This window comes from Eschrichtius robustus, chromosome 8 (genome assembly GCF_028021215.1).
Source record: "Eschrichtius robustus isolate mEscRob2 chromosome 8, mEscRob2.pri, whole genome shotgun sequence".
NCBI classification, from domain to species: Eukaryota; Metazoa; Chordata; class Mammalia; order Artiodactyla; family Eschrichtiidae; genus Eschrichtius; species Eschrichtius robustus.
The window spans coordinates 9546570-9565746 of record NC_090831.1 but is presented as its reverse complement, the minus strand read 5'-3'; the positions used below and the strand labels follow the sequence as shown (position 1 = coordinate 9565746).

Genomic DNA, 19177 nt, shown 5'->3' with positions numbered 1-19177 from the left:
TACCTACAAAGATGGTTTAAGTCTGGAAAACAGCCCAAGAAAGTGATTCAGCCTGCAAGCATTAGACCACAGAGGGATGCTGCCCACCAAAAAGGGGGAAAGCTGAGCTTAGTGTTTCTACCAAAGCTGGTAGATGCCTTCACAAGAAATGTAGTCAGTTGCATCCTTTCCTGTCACAGATAGGCAGGTGGGCCAGGGCCCTTACAGGAGAAGGCCTGTCACCAGTGCTCTTGGCTGCCAGCATTCTGTAGATTAGCTGGCTCAGTCCTAGCAGAGGACCAATCCTAGCCACACGGTATCTTCCACAATCAGTCCAAATGGTGCCTGCTAAGGAGAGTTATTCCCTTCAAGTGGGTACTAGCCTATCTGATGGGGAAGGATGAGAATGAATTTTTCCCAGAACTTTCAACCAGCTCTGGAAGAAACATTTGAACATTCAGCATATTGAGAGAGACAGAGAAGTGGTAAGGCATTCCTGAGCTTTTGGAATAGAACCAGTAAATCTCAAGAATTTTATAGTGGGGGCAATGGAAAGAGTCAGGCATAGAGAAGATTAATACATTTCATTGTCTCTGTTAGAGGAGATAACCAGTTATTACACAGTTGCCTAAGCCAGGAGGTTTGTGTTTTCTGTGTACTCCGCCACTGCCGTATCTCATTTTCCTACAGGCAGGCTAGACAGAGAGCTCTGGGGCATAGATTTCTATCCAGGCCACGACTTAGCACACTTTACGTCTTGCTCTCAGCCAATCACAAGCCAGTAGAACCTTCCTGCTCTGCTCCCCCACTCAATGTGAGGTCACCTCCAACTCAGTCAATTTGACGCTTAAGTTGTTCTCATTATCGTAAATTAACTAGAGCTATCGATTTTAAAACTTATACACAAATTCAAGCTGAAGCAGCGAGTAATGACTTAATAGTTTTATGAAAGTACCATTTGGACATTTAAATTCTCTTTCCAAGTTAGCTTCCTCAAAAAGTGCAGATTTAAGCCTTTAAAAATGTGGATTGATAGGCTTTTCAGGTCTTCAGATGCTTGTCTTGGTGTTCTGTCAAGCAGTTATTCAGGCTTGTTCTAACGTGGCCTATTTCCTCAGGACAGAACTCATCGAGCTGCCAGAGAACCAATAGACCAGAGTGGATTTCATATAACGTGCACAGGTACAGCCCTGTCCTTTCTCAGGCTACCTTGGCACATACGATGAGGGGGACTGGAGCCAGTAATGTCCCGTGGAAGGCGCTGGGTGCTGGGGTGTGGGAGGAGTTGATGAGGAGATGGGGAGGTCTGGGGTATGGACGTGTGGACAGAGAAGTCCACTAGCTGCCAGAGGCCTGGGACCTGGGGAGTAGGAATAACCATGGAGGTCACTCTCCTGCCTGAACGTCCCCAGAGTGACTGGTACCTTTCAGGCCACCATTCCTGCTTGGAGGTTTGGAGAATGAGGCTTCCTCCTTACAGAGCAGACCCAAGTTCCATGCATTTTGATACTCTTCTGTTAGGATGTAATTCCTTTTCGTAGGAAGCTTAGGTGTACACTTGAGTTGGATTATGTGCATTTTTCTAAAAACACTTGACTCAGATGCGGATCACAGCCTTTGGGAAGACACAGTTGTGGGAAGTCACCCTTGGCCCTCAACCTTGTTCAGGTCCCGGTTTCTGCTGCTTCTGCTGCTGTCGGGGCATAGGTCGCACCACAGGTAGCCATGATTTCAGCCTGAACAAAGTTAAATAGTTTTACATTGGTCTATTTTATTTGTATTCTTTAAATGAAAAAAACCAAAGGTTATAAAGTACCCTAGAAATGTAGGACTTGGTGTAAATGATAATGAGGCATTATTATTAATTTTGTTGGGTGTAATATTTGTAATGTTTTGTCAAGTTCTGATCTGATAGACATATACACTGGGGTATTTATAGGTGAAATAATATGATTTCGGAGATTTGCTTTACTCAGACTAGAAAAAAAAAAGAGGGGAGATAGCTGAATGCTTTGGCAGTGGTTATTCATTATTCGTTATTCTGCTTACTTTTGTGAATTTTTGAAGTTTCCATAAGAAAAGTGGGGAGAAAAAAAATTCCTCTAGGTTTTGGGTCCCCAGTTATCAGCTCATGTACTTGCCAAATCATCCCTTAGCTAGTGTCTGTGGGGAAGTGGGAGTTTGAGCTAGACCAGCCCTCAGGCAGCCATACCTTCTCTACAGGTATGTGTGCATATGTGTAAGTATTTGTATAGCTGAAATGAAAGTTTAAAGAAACGATTATTACCACAAGCGGTGCACTCTGATTTTCTTATTCAGTTCTTTTTTTTTGTTTTTTTTTTTTAAACTGCTGGTCATGACCTACTAAATTGCTTTTATAACTATATTGATTCTATAGGTGTCACAGCCATAATATGGGTTAACAAAGTGAATTTAGGCCTCTATACCTTGTTTTCTTTCCTCTCGGATAGTTGTCACAGTGATTCTTTGGTGGCAGTGTTGCACCTTGGGGTGAGGAGGCCGGAAGACCACTGCAGGAGGTATCTGGTGGAGACCAGACGTCAGGCTGTCAGTAGATGAGTCCAGAATAACTGGCAAACATGAGGCTTATTCCTCTTCTGGTTTGGAGAATTACCATTTACATAGTATCATGTATTTATTAATTTTATGCATTAGGAACTGTAAATTCCCTGGTCTTCTTCAGTCAGATTGGTAACCCACTGATCATGATAATTTAGGTTCAGAAAGCACATTAGAATCTTCTAGTACTTTTGTATTTCTGCTCTGAGCATCATTTGAGAGGAAGACATTTTTATGACCAATAGTACTGCAATAAGGGGCTGCTCTGGAATGGGAAGGGCTGTCAGCGTTCTGCCCTACGAGGTCAAGGACAAGTGCCTTCTGTACCCAGTAGGTTTGGTCACTGCAGTTACTGTTAGTCTTTTATTTCTTCATTTCTGTCAGCAATAATAACCCACCTGCTCCATCCTCATCACCACTCTGTGGTGTGATGCAGTTAAGTACTGTAGATTTAGCTGATTGGTGTGAAATCATCCTATTTATTTATTTGGGTGCCTATTACATGCTTAGTACAGTGAGAAGGGCTGAGGCCGTCTCATTTTATTTGGAGAGTAAGCTGCTCACACCATGTTAGAGAATGAGACGGGGCCAGTGCCCTCATATCAGGAGAGACAGGTAGGCATCAGCTCATTCCACCCGGGAGACCATGCATGTGATGTACAGAAGCAGGCAAGGTGGGGACTGAGGCCCTGAAGTGCTGGGAGGGCATGGAGCCCAGGGTGTGTGTGTGTGGAGGGTTGGTTTTGGTCCCGGGTGCAGCTGAAGCCATTGGAGGTAGTCATTCATTGCTTTAAGAACTGTTCATTGGCACTGACTGTGCGCCAGGTGCAGATGCTGGGGAGACAGATGAGGTCTGTGGCCACAGAGCTTGAAGCGGAGCTCAGAGGACAGGCGAGGATGGATCTTAGGAAGTGTGATTTGATAAGAGTGAATAAGGAAACCTTTTTGTTATGAAGACATCAAGTACAAGTGTAGAGAAAATCTTCTAATGCAGATTCAAATGCCACAATGTCAAATATCATCAATGCATGGGCAGGTTGTTTCAGGTACACTTTTTCCTCATCCACCCCTGCTCCCCAGGTGTTATGGGCTGAACTATGCCCTGCACCCCCAACTCATATGTTGAAGCCCTGACCACCCCCAGCACCTCAGAATGGGTCTGCATTTGGAGATAGGGCGTTTAAAGAGGTGATTAAGGATAAGTGAGGTTGGGCTTCCCTGGTGGCGCAGTGGTTAAGAATCCGCCTGCCAATGCAAGGGACATGGGTTCGAGCCCTGGCCCGGGAAGGTCCCACATGCCGCAGAGCAACCAAGCCTGTGCGCCACAACTACTGAGCCTGCGCGCCACAACTACTGAGCCCGCATGTCACAACTACTGAAGCCTGCGTGCCTAGAGCCCGTGCTCCACAACAAGAGAAGCCACTGCAATGAGAAGCCTGTGCACTGCAACAAAGAGTAGCCCCCCGCTCGCTGCAACTAGAGAAAGCCTGCATGCAGCAACGAAGACCCGACACAGCCAAAAATAAATAAATAAATAAATTTATTTTAAAAAAAAAAGGGTAAGTGAGGTCACTAGGGTGGGCCCTAATCCCATATGACTGATGTCCTTATAAGAAGAGGAAATTTGGACAAAGAGACACCGGGGATGTGCATCCAGTAGAAAGATGATGTGAGATCAGGGAGAAGATGGCTGTTTCCAAACTGAGGAAGCGGCCTCGGGAGAAGCCAGCCGTGCTGACCCCTTTGTCTCGGACACCCAGCCTCCGGGACTGGGAGAGAATAAATAACTGTTGTTGAAGCTGCCAGGTCTGTGGTGCTTTGTTCAGGCAGACTAGGACAGTGGGTTATTTTGAAGCATACCCTAGACATCATGCTGATGTGGCAGGAGTCTAGTGCAGTCGGTCCTCTGCTAGGACTGGTTCAGTGGGACCTGGTCTCGTTCTAGCCTGGAGGTTCTGAGGACCTGGTCTCCACTGTCGCCTTAGACATGGACGAGCTACTCAGAGTGGCGGGACCACCTGCATGTGCTCTGTGTGGGCCACAAACCGCACACTCACTGTGGTCATGTGACCTAGGGTCTGTAGCAGGGGATTGGGCAGAGCCACATCTGCCCAGCCTCCGTGCCATTGTCCTGCCCGTGTTCTTTGTGGGCACTTTCACTGCTCCGTTCGCTCTTTCTTATCCCTCAGTCCAAGGCCAGTGGCCGTTCTTCAAACGTGACGCTCTGTGTTAATGGTTATGCAGTTGCGACAGAGTTTAGATTTGGATTTGTCGATTTAGTAGAAATAAAAAGGACATTTTTTCTTAGCTGTGTGCTGGTGCCAAAAATGTTACAGGTTTTCCTTCGAAGTGTGCCTGAACAGTAGCAGTTTTCTGCTGGATTGCGTTAAGAATTGGGGCATTTAATCACAGGCATTAGATGTGTTCAGTGCCATGAAAAGAAATCCTCTTTAATGAGTGCAGTAGGAAGTTGGAATTTGGGCTTTTGTTCGAGGCTTAGGATGGTGAACTGCAGTGTGTATCTTGTAACCCAGGAGGTGGAAAGAATAGTTGAATTCTGAAAGTGAGAAAAATGGTCAGTCTGACCCTGTTGCGTTACCTGGTGTGGGAGATGCTGGCTCACCTGTGTTGTTACTTGTGTGACTCTGAGAAGCAGAAACTTTTATTTATTTGAATCTTTATTATTCATTCTATAGTTTGAAATGACATGCAGTTTTTCCCCCAGATCTCTAATATGCTTCCTGTGTGTCATTACCATTAACTCTACAGTCAGGTGTGGTTTAGAATATTCCATTTTCCCCTTGCCATTTACACGGTGGGGATACAGTTTTATTAATTTAAGGCCTTGGACAGACCTACGTGTCAGGTATGTTATCCTACTTGTCAGTGTCAGGAAATGTACTGGGTCTGACTGTATCTAAGTGTTTTATTACTGCCGGTAGAGGTGTCGCTCTAAATAGCTCTTACATTTTATGTTCTGAAATATGCACAGTAGCTGAAGCAGACCTGCCCATGGTACATCCGATGTCAGCCCTATTTCAGGCTCTGTTCTAAGCCTCCACATAGAACATGTGCATCTTCAGTGCCACTTCTCGGAAGAGGAGTCTACAGCCACAATCTGCTTCCTCTGCCCCCCACGCCCCAAGCATTTTATTATGAAAAGTTTTGAATACACCAAAGTTGGAAGAATTTTATGACAAATACCCATATACCCACTGCCTAGATTCTACCGTTAACGTTTGGTATATTTGTTTTATCTCATGTCTACCCATCTCTTCATCCTTCTACCTATCCATCGACCCATTTTATTTTTCTGATGCATTTCAAAGTAAATTGCAGACATCAGTTCACTTTGATCTAAACACTTCAGCATGTGTATCATTAACTAGAGTTCAGTATTTGTTTACAATTTTCTTTCGCTATAAAATTTATGGTGAAATGGACACATCTTAAATGTACATTAGCTAAATTTTGACAAAAGCATACACCTGTGTAACCCAAACCCCCCCTGCCAAGAAATAGACCATAACCCTCAATCAGAAAGTTCCCTTCCTACCTCTTAGGAAGTCCCTTTCCCAGGCAACCATTGCTCTGTATTTCCACTATAGATTATTGCTGTTTGGATTAATTTCCAGTATACATTAGTGCTGTCTGAATTAGCTTTATCTGCTCTAGAACTCGATACAAATGGATTCATACAATATACTTGTGTGCAAGAACCTCTTTACTCAGAATAATGTTTTTGAGATTCATCCATAATGTTGTGTGTATCAGTTATCGCTGAGTAGTAGTCTATGGTACGTATATACCACAATTTGTTTATCCGTCACCTGTTGTCGGACATTTGGGTTCTTTTTAGTTTTGTATTATAATGAAAAGCTGCTGTGAACATCTGTGAATGACCCATTGTGTGGACATGTGTTATCATTTCTTTTGGACAATAGCTAGTAATGGAATTGCCCAGTTATATAGGAACTATATATTTAACTTTGTAAAACACTGCCAAACTGTTTCCTACTGAATTTTTGTATGCTAATTCTGTCAGTTATTGAGAAGGGGGGTGTTAAAGTCTCCAGTTACTGTTTTAGGTTTGCTTGTTTCTCCCTGTAGTTCAGTTCATTTTGGCTTCGTGTATTTTTTTTTTAATAAATTTATTTATTTTTAAAATTTATTTTTGTCTGCGTTGGGTCTTTGTTGCTGCGCGCGGGCTTTCTCTAGTTGTGTTGAGTGGGGGCTGCTCTTCGTTCCGGTGCGTGGGCTTCTCACTGCGGTGGCTTCTCTTGTTGCGGAGCACGGGCTCTAGGCTTGCGGGCTTCAGTAGTTGTGGCTCGCGGGCTCTAGAGCGCAGGCTCAGTAGTCGTGGTGCACGGGCTTAGTTGCTCCGCGGCATGTGGGATCTTCCCGGACCTGGTCTCGAACCCGTGTCCCATGCACTGGCAGGCGGATTCTTAACCGCTGTGCCACCAGGGAAGCACCCCAGTACTCTCTGAGTTCTTGCTTACGTTTGCCACAACAAGATGCTCCAGGTTCATCTGATACTTTCTTGTCCAGCCCTGAGCTTGACATTTGTCCAAGGAGCATTGGTTGCCCTCGGTGGAAATGATATTTAGAAACCAAGATCTGGTCAGTAGATGTGCTTATTGCTACTGGGGTGTTATTACTTCTAGATCCTAGAGTTCATAACCCTGATTTGTGAGAAAGTTATTCTGATACAATCTACTCTTCTCTTTTGCAAATAGGAACCTCTTCGGTGTTATTTTTTCTTGACAATATTTTCTGGAGCTCTTTCATTATGGGTATGTAGTTTCTTTATTCTTTTTTAGAGCTGAATGGCATTTTCTCCTGTGGATTAATATAATTCATTTAAACAGTAGCCTGTTTATGGACTTTTAGGTTGTCATTTTGCTCTAACAAAAAATGCAGATATTAGCTTTCTACCAACCTTTCACATGTGCATGAATGTATTTATAGGATTATTTCCTGAAAATGCAATTATCAGGAAAGCATATGTACATTTGTAATTTTATAGATATTGACACATTGTTCCCCATAGTGATTGTTCCAGTTTTTCTTCATTTTTTAAAAAAATATGTTTGTTTATTTGGCTGCTCCAGGTCTTAGTTGTGGCATGCAGGATCTTTAGTTGCGGCATGCGAACTCTTAGTTGTGGCATGTGGGATGTAGTTCCCTGACCAGGGATTGAACCTAGGCCCCCTGCATTGGGAGTGCGGAGTCTTAGACACCAGACCACTAGGGAAGTTCCTAGTTTTTACTCTTAACAGCAATTTATGATGAGAGTGCTTGTTTTTTAATATCTTTGCCCACATGGCATATTTCCAAGCTGTTGAATATTTGCCACGCTGGTGGATGAAAATGGCATTTGCTAATAATTTTGGATTTTATTTTCTAAAGTGCACTTAAAAGTTGGTTTTTTAATTAATTAATTTATTTATTTTTGGCTGCGTTGGGTCTTTGTTGCTGTGCGCGGGCTTTCTCTAGTTGTGGTGAGTGGGGGCTACTCTTCGTTGCAGTGTGCTGGCTTCTCATTGTCGTGGCTTCTCTTGTTGCAGAGCATGGGCTCTAGGCACGCAGGCTTCAGTAGCTGTGGCACACGGGCTTAGTTGCTCTGCGGCATGTGGGATCTTCCCGGACCCTGGCTCGAACCCGTGTGCCCTGCATTGGCAGGTGGATTCTTAACCACTGCGCCACCAGGGAAGTCCTGGTGCTTTCTGTTGGTTTTATTTATTTCCTTATCCATTTTCTTTGATCCCCAGTCCTCACTCCTCTTTCATGCCCCTCCTTCATTGGCAACCATCGTTACCTATTTGATGCAGGTCCTTTTGTTTATGTGCCCTTGTAAAATGTTTATTATTTTGATGTGTGTTTTCAAGAATCTTTTTATTTTGAAATAATTTCAAACTTAAGAAAAATTGCAAAACTGGCCCAGGAACTCCCACTAATTCCTTAGCAGAATTAGCGCTGAGGCGGTGGCCTCTGTGGAGACGGAGTTGCATGTGCACTGCCCGTCCCTTAACGCTCAGCAGGTGCTCGGCGTCCGTGTACGCATCTCCTGTGTTGCTTCCATCACATTCCTGACTACGTGCTCACCAGGGATGCGGATAGGTTTCCAAAGCCCGTCCTCTTGGCTGCACCAGTCTCTTATGGTCGCCCATCACCAGGGGGTCAGGCTCTAGTGGAGATGCTCGTTGGCTTTGCCCATGGCAGCGCTTCCTTTGTGGGTGCTTACATGGGCTCCATGAAGATTCGATGCACGGATAGGTTGTCATACCTGTCCTGCAGCAGGGAACCTGGATGTTTGCCCCTTGGTCAGTGTGTCTAGTGCGTTGGACTGTGGGACACTCACGATCAGTCATGCAGGCAGCTGCAGCCGTCCATGGGTCATGCACCTCAGAAGTGAGGCAGGCTTTACCATCCGTGCCCTGGGTCCAGTCTGGTGGGCGAGGCTCTACCTGAGTCAGCAGTGTGGGTAAGGTAGTGGACCTCGCTTCCTCTGGGGCCAGACCACGTGCAGCCTCCTGTTTACGGAAGTGCGTGGGTTTTACCTGTAAGTGGAGGTGTTCTTTCTGTTGGGCATTTCTGGGGCGGGTCTCGCCTTATGAGAATGCAGTTGGGAGAGAACTTGTTCGAATTGTGGTCGTGCTGTCGTCATTTTTTCCTTCAGTGAGTGTTCGTCCCCCTCATCGCATTCCCACCTTGGGTGCTCCTGTCCTTATAGGAGAAACGCCTTCTGTATCCCAAGGGGCCATCAGGGATTGGCATCCTCTCTGTCAGTGGCTGTGGGGTCAGAGTGTGACGTGCTGTCCGTGATGCTGTCCAGATGGCCCACAGGTGACCCGGGGAAGCCAGGCCTTGGACTTTGCTCTCCTCATGACCTGCCCCTTTAGACAGAGGTGGGCGGGTGGCACGTAACCCTTGCAGGTGGTTCTCTCTGGGAGCCATCAGTCTGCTACGACTCCCACAAGAATGAAGTCCCACCATCACTCGGCACGTGGAGAGTTCAGGCAGTAAATGTCTGCTGTTCACTTTGCCAGGTGTAGGCAGACTGACTTGTTTTCTTCCCAGAGGGCACAGCTTTCTTTCAGAAGGCACTAGCGGTGTCTGAGGTGGCACATGGGGAGCCGTCAGTGGCAGCAACACATTCAGGCCCGGTTGCCATGCCAGGTGGTATGGGGACAGCGGCCCTGCTGTTCGAGGGCTCCATGCACCAGTGGCTCCTATTACCCTGACTGGGTGGAACCTCGGGCCCAGACATGGGTTCAGTAGTGCGTCTTGGCCCCTTTAGGGGTGCCAGCAACTCTTGCCGTGCGTTTGGCAAGGCTTGCCATGCAGGGTCACCTACACCAGCCTCCAGGCCCTCCCATCGGTGCCTCTGTAGCTTCTCTCCCAGTTACACGGGCCGATGAAAACAGCTAGCGCAGCTCAAATGCAGAAACCACAGTCAGTGTTCAAGTCAACAACACAGGAATATGTGGGGCCTGGGGGTCCTCGTCCTCCTCCCCACGTACCCCAGCCCCTCAGTTTCCGCACCCCAGGCAGGGCTCTTGTATCGGTTGCCGTCTCCTCCCGCCCAGTTGCTCTACAGCCCCTCCAGCCAGCTTGGCTTTTCCCTTCGTCCTGTTGGAACACCAGCGTATAATAGAAGATCCTGTTTACGATTACAAGTACATACTTTAGGGTTGAAATGAACAGAAACATCCAAAATCTCTATAAGAAAAACTCCTGAAACACACAAACATGGACTTGAAGAAGTGGAAGACACCTGTGTTCTGGTGGGATAGTGGCATCATGACTGTGCTCTCCCTGAATTAATTTTTAACGTGATCCCAATAACAATACCATCGGGCTTTTTAATGGAACGAGACCACTTGACTTAAAGCTCATTTTTTGTTACGAACAAGCAAGAACAATCTCTGAAGAAGAAGAACAATGAGGGAACAACCCCAGATTGGGTCGTGCTGTCTCGCCCCCGATTGAAGCTGTGGGGTTGTCCTGGGATAAGCTGCAGGAACAGAGGAGAAAATACAGAAACAGACCCCCCTCCATGGGGAAACTTGAGTGCCCAGTAAACTGGTGTTTCATAGCAGTGGGGACATCTGAGTAATGGGTGATATTGGGGTAAGCGGACAAACGTGTGGAAAAGGATGAAATCAGATCCATCCTTCCTAGTGTACACAAGGGTGAACAACAGGTGGTTCCAAGATTTAAATAAAAGCAAAAATAATTAAGCCATAGAGGTACTAGGCAAAAACATGGGTGAATTCTTCAATGATCTGGGAGATGAGGAAACTTTTTTTTTTTTTTGGCCGCATCGCGTGGTTTGTGGGATCTTAGTTTCCTGACCTGGGATCAAACCCTGGCCCTCAGCAGTGAAAGTGTGGAGTTTTAATCACTGGACTGCCAGGGAATTCCCGAGGAAACTTTCTTAACTATTATTGAGAATTCAGAGCAAGGAGGGGAAAGACCAGATCTGATGACATAAACATAAGCAAAGTAAAAAGACAACAAATCGAGAAAAAATATTTACAACTTATAAAACAAAAAGTAAATATCCTATATATAATGTGCTTCTAAAAATAGGGAAAACAAAGGCTGAGGACCTGAGAGGAAAAAACAAGTCAAGAGATGGGAACAGACAGTTCACTGAAAAAGAAACTCAAATGGCTTTTAAATGTGTGAAAAGGCAACTCAGACTCTTGCATAATAAGAGAAATGCAAATTAAGAGCACACTGAGCTACCTTTTCTCACCTTTCAGGCGGGCAGACATCCCTACTTGATCAGGCATGAGGAACCGGCCAGCATAGCTCCTGACAGGGCATAAGGGGCTATGCCTGGCTGAACTCTGGTGCCGTGACTGACCCAGCATCCCACTTCCATGAAACCTCCCCCAAGGAAACATTGGCAAAAACACGAGGCAGTTTGTGCACCAGGCTGTTCATTTTGGCCTCATTCCATCCCTGGGGTGCAGGCTCGCTAAACCGTGCTGCAGCCTCACAGCGGGCCGGGGTGGGAGGGTGCAGCGTGGAGCCCTATCTTAGATGATTATCTAGAGGGGAGGGGCTGACCTCTCAGCATGGGCCTTGTGAGTTTGGACCATGTAACGATTTACAGGATTACAATTGAATCCAAACATTAAAAAAAAAAAATTACTTAAAAAAATCAAAAGCAAAGTATTAATAAAAATGGGAAAAACAAACAAAAGACATAACCCCACAGAAAAGAGTTATTTCAAGTAATTAAATCATAGAAATTCGACAGCAGGCTGGCAGTGGGACATGCACTAAGGACAAGAAAAGCAACAAAGAAACTTTAAGCAAATTGTTTTCAGTAAGCATTTTATTAGTAATAATACTGGTATTATTGCCACTGGTACATGTGTTTTAGGATAAAGCGGAACTATAGTTACATTAACAGCATTACACACTGGCTTTCACCATAGGAGGAGTGGGTGGGTGCAGATAATACCAAAGAATGTGATCAATAACCCTGTAATCCTACTTTGGATTGGAAATATCACTGTGAATTCATGATGTTTTTCTCTTAAACACAAATTGCTTATTTCCTCACTCTCTCTGGTGCCAAGTCCCAGGCGCAGTGAACGCCCTCGGTGAGTGGTAGTGGGCCTGAAACAGCACTTTCCTCTAGAAGCAGCAGTGGTCAATTCCAGGTCTGAGGAGCCCTCAGCAGCTGCCAGGGTCCACTTTGAAGAGGCCGCCGCTGGCCGGGGCGGGACAATTGGATCGTCCATAAGATGATGACTAATGGATTGTTTAGCTCCGGCGATTCCAAGGAAGCAGCATTGCTGAAGAGAAAGGGTGATGCATTTAGCTTGACTTTTCTGAATGATCTGTACCTCAGGGTGACCACATAGTCGAGGAGGGAAAAGGTCTCTTTATGTAAATGTTTCCACTAATAAATGATGAAGGAATTGTGGAACCAGACTGTTGAAAAATATCATATCCAACTATGAGACAAAGGGGCCAGGCCATAGCCATCAGTGGCAGATCACTGCCCAATATTATGTGCCCCCTGATGGAAGCATTCTTGAAAAAACATCACACTTGAGTTAAGTAAAGCCTCACGATCTAACCACCGGTCTACAAGAAATACAGGGGCTGAGAAGCATCCTCAAAGTTCTGACAGAGATACATCCTGCAGGAGCCAGAAAGTGGGATATTCTACAGGATGACCTGCCCTGGCTATTTAACAAATGCATCAAGAGACTTAAGAATTGTGTCGGCTCAGGGCAGTCTATCGATGGACCTGATTTGCATCTTGATTTGAACAAACTATTAAAAAAAAAAATGTGAGTCTATTGGTGAAAAATTTGAACACCAATTGGATAGTTGAAGATTTTAAAAAATTCCTGTCACGTTTTAAAGCAAAATAATGCCACTGTGGCTGTTTTTAAATTTTTATTATTTTTTTTAAATTTTTTATAAATTTATTTATTTATTTTTGGCTGCATGGGGTCTTTGTTGCTGCATGTGGGCTTTCTCTAGTTGTGGCGAGCGGGGGCTACTTTTCGTTGCGGTGCACGGGCTTCTCATTGCGGTGGCTTCTCATTGCAGAGCATGGGCTCTAGGCGGTGGGCTTCAGAAGTTGTGGCACGTGGGCTCAGTAGTTGTGGCTTGCGGGCTCTAGAGCGCAGGCTCAGTAGTCGTGCCGCACGGGCTTAGTTGCTCCGCGGCATGTGGGATCTTCCCGGACCAGGGCTCGAACCCGTGTCTCCTGCATTGGCAGGTGGATTCTTAACCACTGCGCCACCAGGGAAGCCCCATGGCTGTTTTTTAAAAGAGGCCTTATTTTGTGGAGAAAAATGTAGCTTTTTGCCACGGCATCTGTACTTCTGAAGGAGACTGTGTCAAGCATTGAGGTCAATGCAATGGAGACTGTCAGTCTGTACTCTGTCCCGTGTTCAGGATCAGGCCACATACTAGTACGGTTCACATTGGGATCATTGGTGTGTCTGGTTTTTTTGTGGTTTTTTTTTTTTTAACTTTTTGTTTTCTAGAGTTTCTAATAAATTCCTTTTCTTTTTTCTTTCAAAAGTCATATATTTTTATCATCAAGAACTTCTAGGGTTTTAATCATATAATTTTATGTAATGGAATCTCCTGACATTTTCCTTTGGGACTCTCTCCTGTATCGTTTTAATTTGAACCAGTTGCTTTGCTGGCTCGGTGCATGATTGTCATCCTGGGATTTCTTTAATTGCAGTCCTGCATGAGTTCCACTGTTTCCTAGACTCCAGCTCTTTTTCTGTCTCATACCCTTTTTTCTTTTTTTTTTTTTTTGCTGGTAGTACATCCTCTAGTATATTTTTCAAAAAGGGTTTAGGGTATAAAAATTCCAAGGCACTGCAAATATGAAAATAACTTTGCCTAAACTTCATGGACAGTTTGGCTTTATATTAACTTCCAGGTTCAAAATCATTTGCCATCAGAACTTTAGAGGGATTACTGTGTTCCCTGCTGGCACGAAACACCTGATGCTGCTGTGATCCTTGTTCCTTTTCAGGAAACGTTTTCATTTTTCCTTATTGGAAACCTTTAGCTATCCTCTTGAAGTCCTGCAGTTTTACAAGGATGGGTTTAAGTGTCTCTTTTCCAGTCAGCCTTCTTGGTGCCAAGCCTTTTCTGTCTGTAGAGCCGAGTCCTTCATCGGCGTCCTCCTTGCTCTGTGTGTCCTTGTCTCCTCCAAGGTCACCAAGTGACTTTATGGATCTGGCTGCTATGCCCTTTGATTTTTCTCATATTTTCTTTTCTCCCTTCCTTCCTTCCTTCCTTCCTTCCTCCCTCCCTCTCTCCCTCCCTCCCCCCCCTTCTTTCCTTTATTGGGTCTTTATTGCTGTGCGCGGGCTTTCTCTAGTTGCGGCGAGCGGGGTCTACTCTTCGTTGCGGTGCGCGGGCTTCTCATTGCGGTGGCTTCTCTTGTTGCGGAGCACAGGCTCTAGGCACGCGGGCTTCAGTAGTTGTGGCTCGCGGGCTCTAGAGCACAGGCTCAGTAGTTGTGGCGCACGGGCTTAGTTGCTCCGTGGCACGTGGGATCTTCCTGGACCAGGGCTCGAACCCGTGTCCCCTGCATTGGCAGGCAGATTCTTAACCACTGCACCACCAGGGAAGTCCCAACATTTTCTTATTTTTCATCTTTCGCTTTATGTTCTAGGATAGAGTTGGCAAGCTTTTCATGTAAAGGACCAGATAGTAAATGTTTTAGGCTTTATGGGCCAAGAGGTAACATTGAGGGTTTTAAGTAGGTATCACATCAGAAGAGAGAGAACAAATTTCCACATTTTCATTGATGAAATTCAAAGTATGATAATCACTGAGTACAAATTTTTTGTGACTCAATCCTAATAGGAATGGAATTTTTGGGGGGGGCTAACATTTTGCTTAATTGGGGTTCAGAGTTAGTGCTCTCGATCATCAAGTTGATTGGAATGTTCATTTGTAAAAGTGCCACCGTATTCCAGGTCACCAATTTGGCTTTCAGTTACACTCATTTTATTATTCAGCCCTTCTATTGAACTCTTTTATTTTGGCGATCATATATGTAATTTCTAAGATACTTTTCTTGTTTGCTCTGTCTGTCTCTGTCTCTCTCTCTTGGCTGTATTTATGGATGCTGTTCTCCTCAAATGCCTCTAAACCCTCTAGAATTTAAGACCCCATCCAGTCTCTCCTTTGCCCCCTGTGCTCCCTGCCCTTCCTCTTCCATGCTGACCCTGGTGATCGTTGTATCTGTGAAAGCAGGACAGGTTGACTTGTATGTGCAGCTGGTGGGCTTCCTTTAGTTTCCTCTGTTTCCCCGGGAGGGGCAGCTCTGGGACTTTGGAAGGGTGGGCTGTGTGTCGCATGCAGGGGGACCTGGTGGGGAGCCGGCAGTGGACTCAGGCCCCACAGTCACCAAGACACGTCCTGGGGACTGCTCCACCTCCTGAGGTCTCTGAATCTCACTCCTGGTTCCCTTTCCCTCAGGGCTACCTGATCCTGCTCTGCAGGGGGCAGCTTTTAGAAAGAAGGAGAAAGCGGAGTCCAGACGGTACCCACGGTGCCCTGGGTGTCTAAAGAGATAAAGGGATAGTCCAGTCAATACCAGATGTTTATTCAAACAAATCTAGTGCAGTACTCCTTACCCGGTTTACTGTGCTTCCTACATCTGCGGCATGTGTATTAGTAACTGAGGCATGAAACTATTGTTCTGAACCAGTCTTTTCAGAATCAAGAAATACTAAACTTTGTTACAGTTTAAATTGAACCATATGAAATAGCCATTTTTATGGGCAGAAAACTGTTGAAAATTAGCACTTTGATCAAATCAAATCTAATATTAATAAATCTAATGTTAGTAAAATTGTATTATATTTGTTATGTTTTGAGCTGTGAATATGGTCACTCTAAATCATCACTCTAATTAACCAGAACAGTTAATTAAGTAGCTTCTCCTGTTTGCAGCCATTCTGGAGCATCTAGAGAGTGTAAGGGTCTTCAACATCAACAAACCCAACTTCTCCTTTTCAGGATCAGATTTGACCCTGAAGAAGTGAAAGTGAGCTTGCTCAAGGACATACTCTTTAGTTTCAAAGTTGCGTCTCAAACGCAAGAGTCCTGGAGGCAGGTAGAGGCTTTTGTAGGCTGATGGTCATGGAGAAGGTGTGCTCTGCCCAGGCCCCCTGGGCTACTGTGCCCTGAAGCTGGCAACAGCTGGCTGGAAACAGCCAGGTCGGCGGGTCCCACCACATGGGTGACACCGCACGGTCAGGAGGGGGAGCCCCAGCAGTGCTCTCGGCTTGCTTGCTTTTACTCTTTCTCCCTTTGTCGTTTGGATTTGCAGAATGGTCGGACTTCCAAAATAATGTCCTTCAACTGACTACACGGTATTGGCTAGAAATGTGGGGAGGCCACCCGTGGGCTCTGTGTGCTAGAGGTAGTAAGGAAGATGCTCTGGTTTAGTAAGAAGATGGGCTGGTTTGGTAAGAAGATGGGCTGGTTTGGTAAGAAGATGGGCTGGTTTAATAAGTCTGTGCACTGGTTTAGTAAGAAGATGCATTGGTTTAGTAAGAAGATGGGCTGGTTTAGTAAGAAGATGTGCCGATTTGGTAAGAAGATGGGCTGGCTTAATAAGAAGATGTGCTGGTTTATTAAGATCTGCTGGTTTAGTAAGAAGATGTGCTGGTTTAGTAAGAAGATGCGCTGGTTTAGTAAGAAGATGGGCTGGTTTAGTTAGAAGATGGGCTGGTTTACTAAGAAAATGGGCTGGTTTAATAAGTCTGTGCACTGGTTTAGTAAGGAGATGTGCTGGTTTAGTAAGAAGACGTGTTGGTTTAATTAGAAGATGGGCTGGTTCAGTAAGGAGGTGTGCTGGTTTAGTAAGGAAAATGTGCCTGTTTAGTAAGAAGATGGGCTGGTTCGGTAAGGAGATGCGGAGGTTTAGGTGGAAGATGTGCTGGTTTAGTATGAAGATGTGTGGGTTTACTTTACGTCTTTTCGTGCATGCAGCCTGTTTGGATTTTGCCAGCAGTTTTAGGGTGTTGCCTGCCTCAAACTTTTTTAAAAAACTGTAAACAGCTTCAGTGGGGTTTGCAGAAGGAAGCTGTGGTTTCTGGTCTTCCTGTTCATTCACATGTTTTTTTCAGAGGGAGGGCTAACATCTGACCATATTTTTCAACAAGCTCAGAAGTGAACAGAGGAGAATGCACACTAACTATCGGCAGAGGGGGAGGAACCAGAATTCCTCCAGAGAAATTCCTCCTCACACAGACTTTCCAGCGGGGTGTTCCATGGAGAACGAGGTAGGTGCACACCCAGTGTGGAAAGAGCCATCTAGAACGATTGTTTGGGTCCTGTGACCTTTGCTTTGGGAAGGTGGGGTGGAGGGTTCCTGCTGGCTTCCGGGTCTGAGAACTGGCAGCCCCGGTGGCCGGCGAAGTGAGCAAGATGAGGAGCTCTTTGCAGGTTGTTGGGTTCGTCCATCTTCACTTAAGGAGTGAGAGGCCGCGGATGTCAGGGTTGCCGAGGAAGAGTGGCGTTCATGTAGATTTGTAGTCAGTTAGGACCCAAGATCTGAGTTGGAAAATGATTTAGGGAAGAGGTCAAGAAAGAACACGCTCACAGTTGCAGGCTCGTGCCTGGAATTTCACCCGTGACGCCTGAGGGAGGATGAGGGGCGCTGTGTGCCCGGCAGGAGTGGCCTCGGCCGCCGCATGGACGGTCAGGCGCGGTGTGTGTCACCAGAGCAAACCGCTGCCGTGGGGGAGGTCAGGTTCATGCCTAGTCCTGAGATGGGGAACTTGAGGTCTGTAGGAGATCCTGGGGCGCGGGCTGTGTCGTCCTCCTTATTTAGGCCTCTGCGGCACGTAAGAAAGGCTCTTTTTCTGTTGGTAGGCGCTTAAGTACTTAACTTTCTTTTTCAAAAGATAGTGAATCTGTTGACTTGCGTTACAGGGAGTTGGAGTTAAGATAGGCAACGTTGAGATGCAGTTTTAAACAGTGGCGCTTATAGGAGAGGATTTGTCGGGGTGCTTCGTGCATCTGGGCGGGGGTGAATCTGGGGGGTAGCCGCTGCCTTGCCCAGCTGGATGGTTGGACAGTGGCTTTGCGCGGCCCACGCTCTGGCCTGGGTGTCTCTCCCCGGTGTCTCTCCCTGGTGTCGTCCCGCAGCCCTGCGGAGCCTGATCCCCGCCGAGTGGCCCCTCCCCCTGCCCCCTGCTCAGCAGAAGGGGCCCTGGGCCAGGGAAGGGGGGTCCCTCGAGGTGCAGCCCCAGTGCCGGGCACATGCCAAGTGCCCATTAGACGTTTGCTGAATGCCGAACTGAAGGACCCCAGGGCATTGCACTTGAAGCCCTTGTTCTGGGGCAGTTTTGTGTTATTAACTAAAGGAGTAGGTAAGGGTGCGTGAACACCGTACTGAGGCATTCGGGGTGCCCAGTGCGGGTTTCCTTCCGTCACTGCCACACGCTTTCTCTAGAATGCGCTGGGCTGAGCGTTGTGCACGTGGAGTGACTTGGTGTATGTCACCTTATTATTCACTTTGGTCCGCAAGTAGAGGCCACTGTCCCATGAGCAGTTGTGCTGGTTCCTTCAGCACATGCATTTCTTATTGTAAATTAATAAACAGACACTCTGACGGAGAAGTTAGCCTCTGAGAATTTGTTTAGGAGATGCAGTTACTCGGAGCCTGGTCACCCCAAGTGAGATGCTAAGTCAGGCTTTAATCTAACAATACCCAAGGCCAGCCTGGCCCCTGGCCCCTCCTCTAGGAAAGCGCTAAGTGGGCCAGAGTTTGTATGTGTGTGTGTGTGTGTGTGTGTGTGTGTGTGTGTTGAAGAGCTACATTTGAGGTTTCCAACTTCAAAAGTTGTTTCAAGCATAAGATGGAAAATATATTGCAAGAATACTATAAGCGTCTAGGGAACACTTCTGAGCCAGTTCAGAAGTTCTGCACAGTTCTAGGAAGCAGCGTGTGTGCCATGTGAGAAGTCTGCAGATGCCGGACAGGGCCACCGAAGCCCCGCATCCCCTCCCCGGATCTGTGCCTCGGACCCTCGGTTGGTTCCTTCAACACTCAGGGCCCCCGTTTCTTCACGAGAGACTCGGG

The 19177-nt window shown here is 46.2% G+C and overlaps 1 protein-coding gene across 3 annotated transcripts in view; it reads left to right on the top strand.

The window, feature by feature from the left end:
• Nucleotides 1-19177, top strand: part of CCM2 (CCM2 scaffold protein) — a 59904-nt gene that overhangs the window by 1559 nt on the left and 39168 nt on the right. The window contains exons 2-3 of one of the 3 annotated variants that reach the window (XM_068550270.1): nucleotides 1098-1161; nucleotides 17217-17372. The exons of the other annotated variants lie outside the window; for them this stretch is intronic. Coding sequence (XP_068406371.1) covers nucleotides 17274-17372 — 99 coding nt within the window. The 5' untranslated portion in view covers nucleotides 1098-1161; nucleotides 17217-17273. The remainder of the gene's footprint in view (nucleotides 1-1097; nucleotides 1162-17216; nucleotides 17373-19177) is intronic. 3 annotated transcript variants of the gene reach the window in all.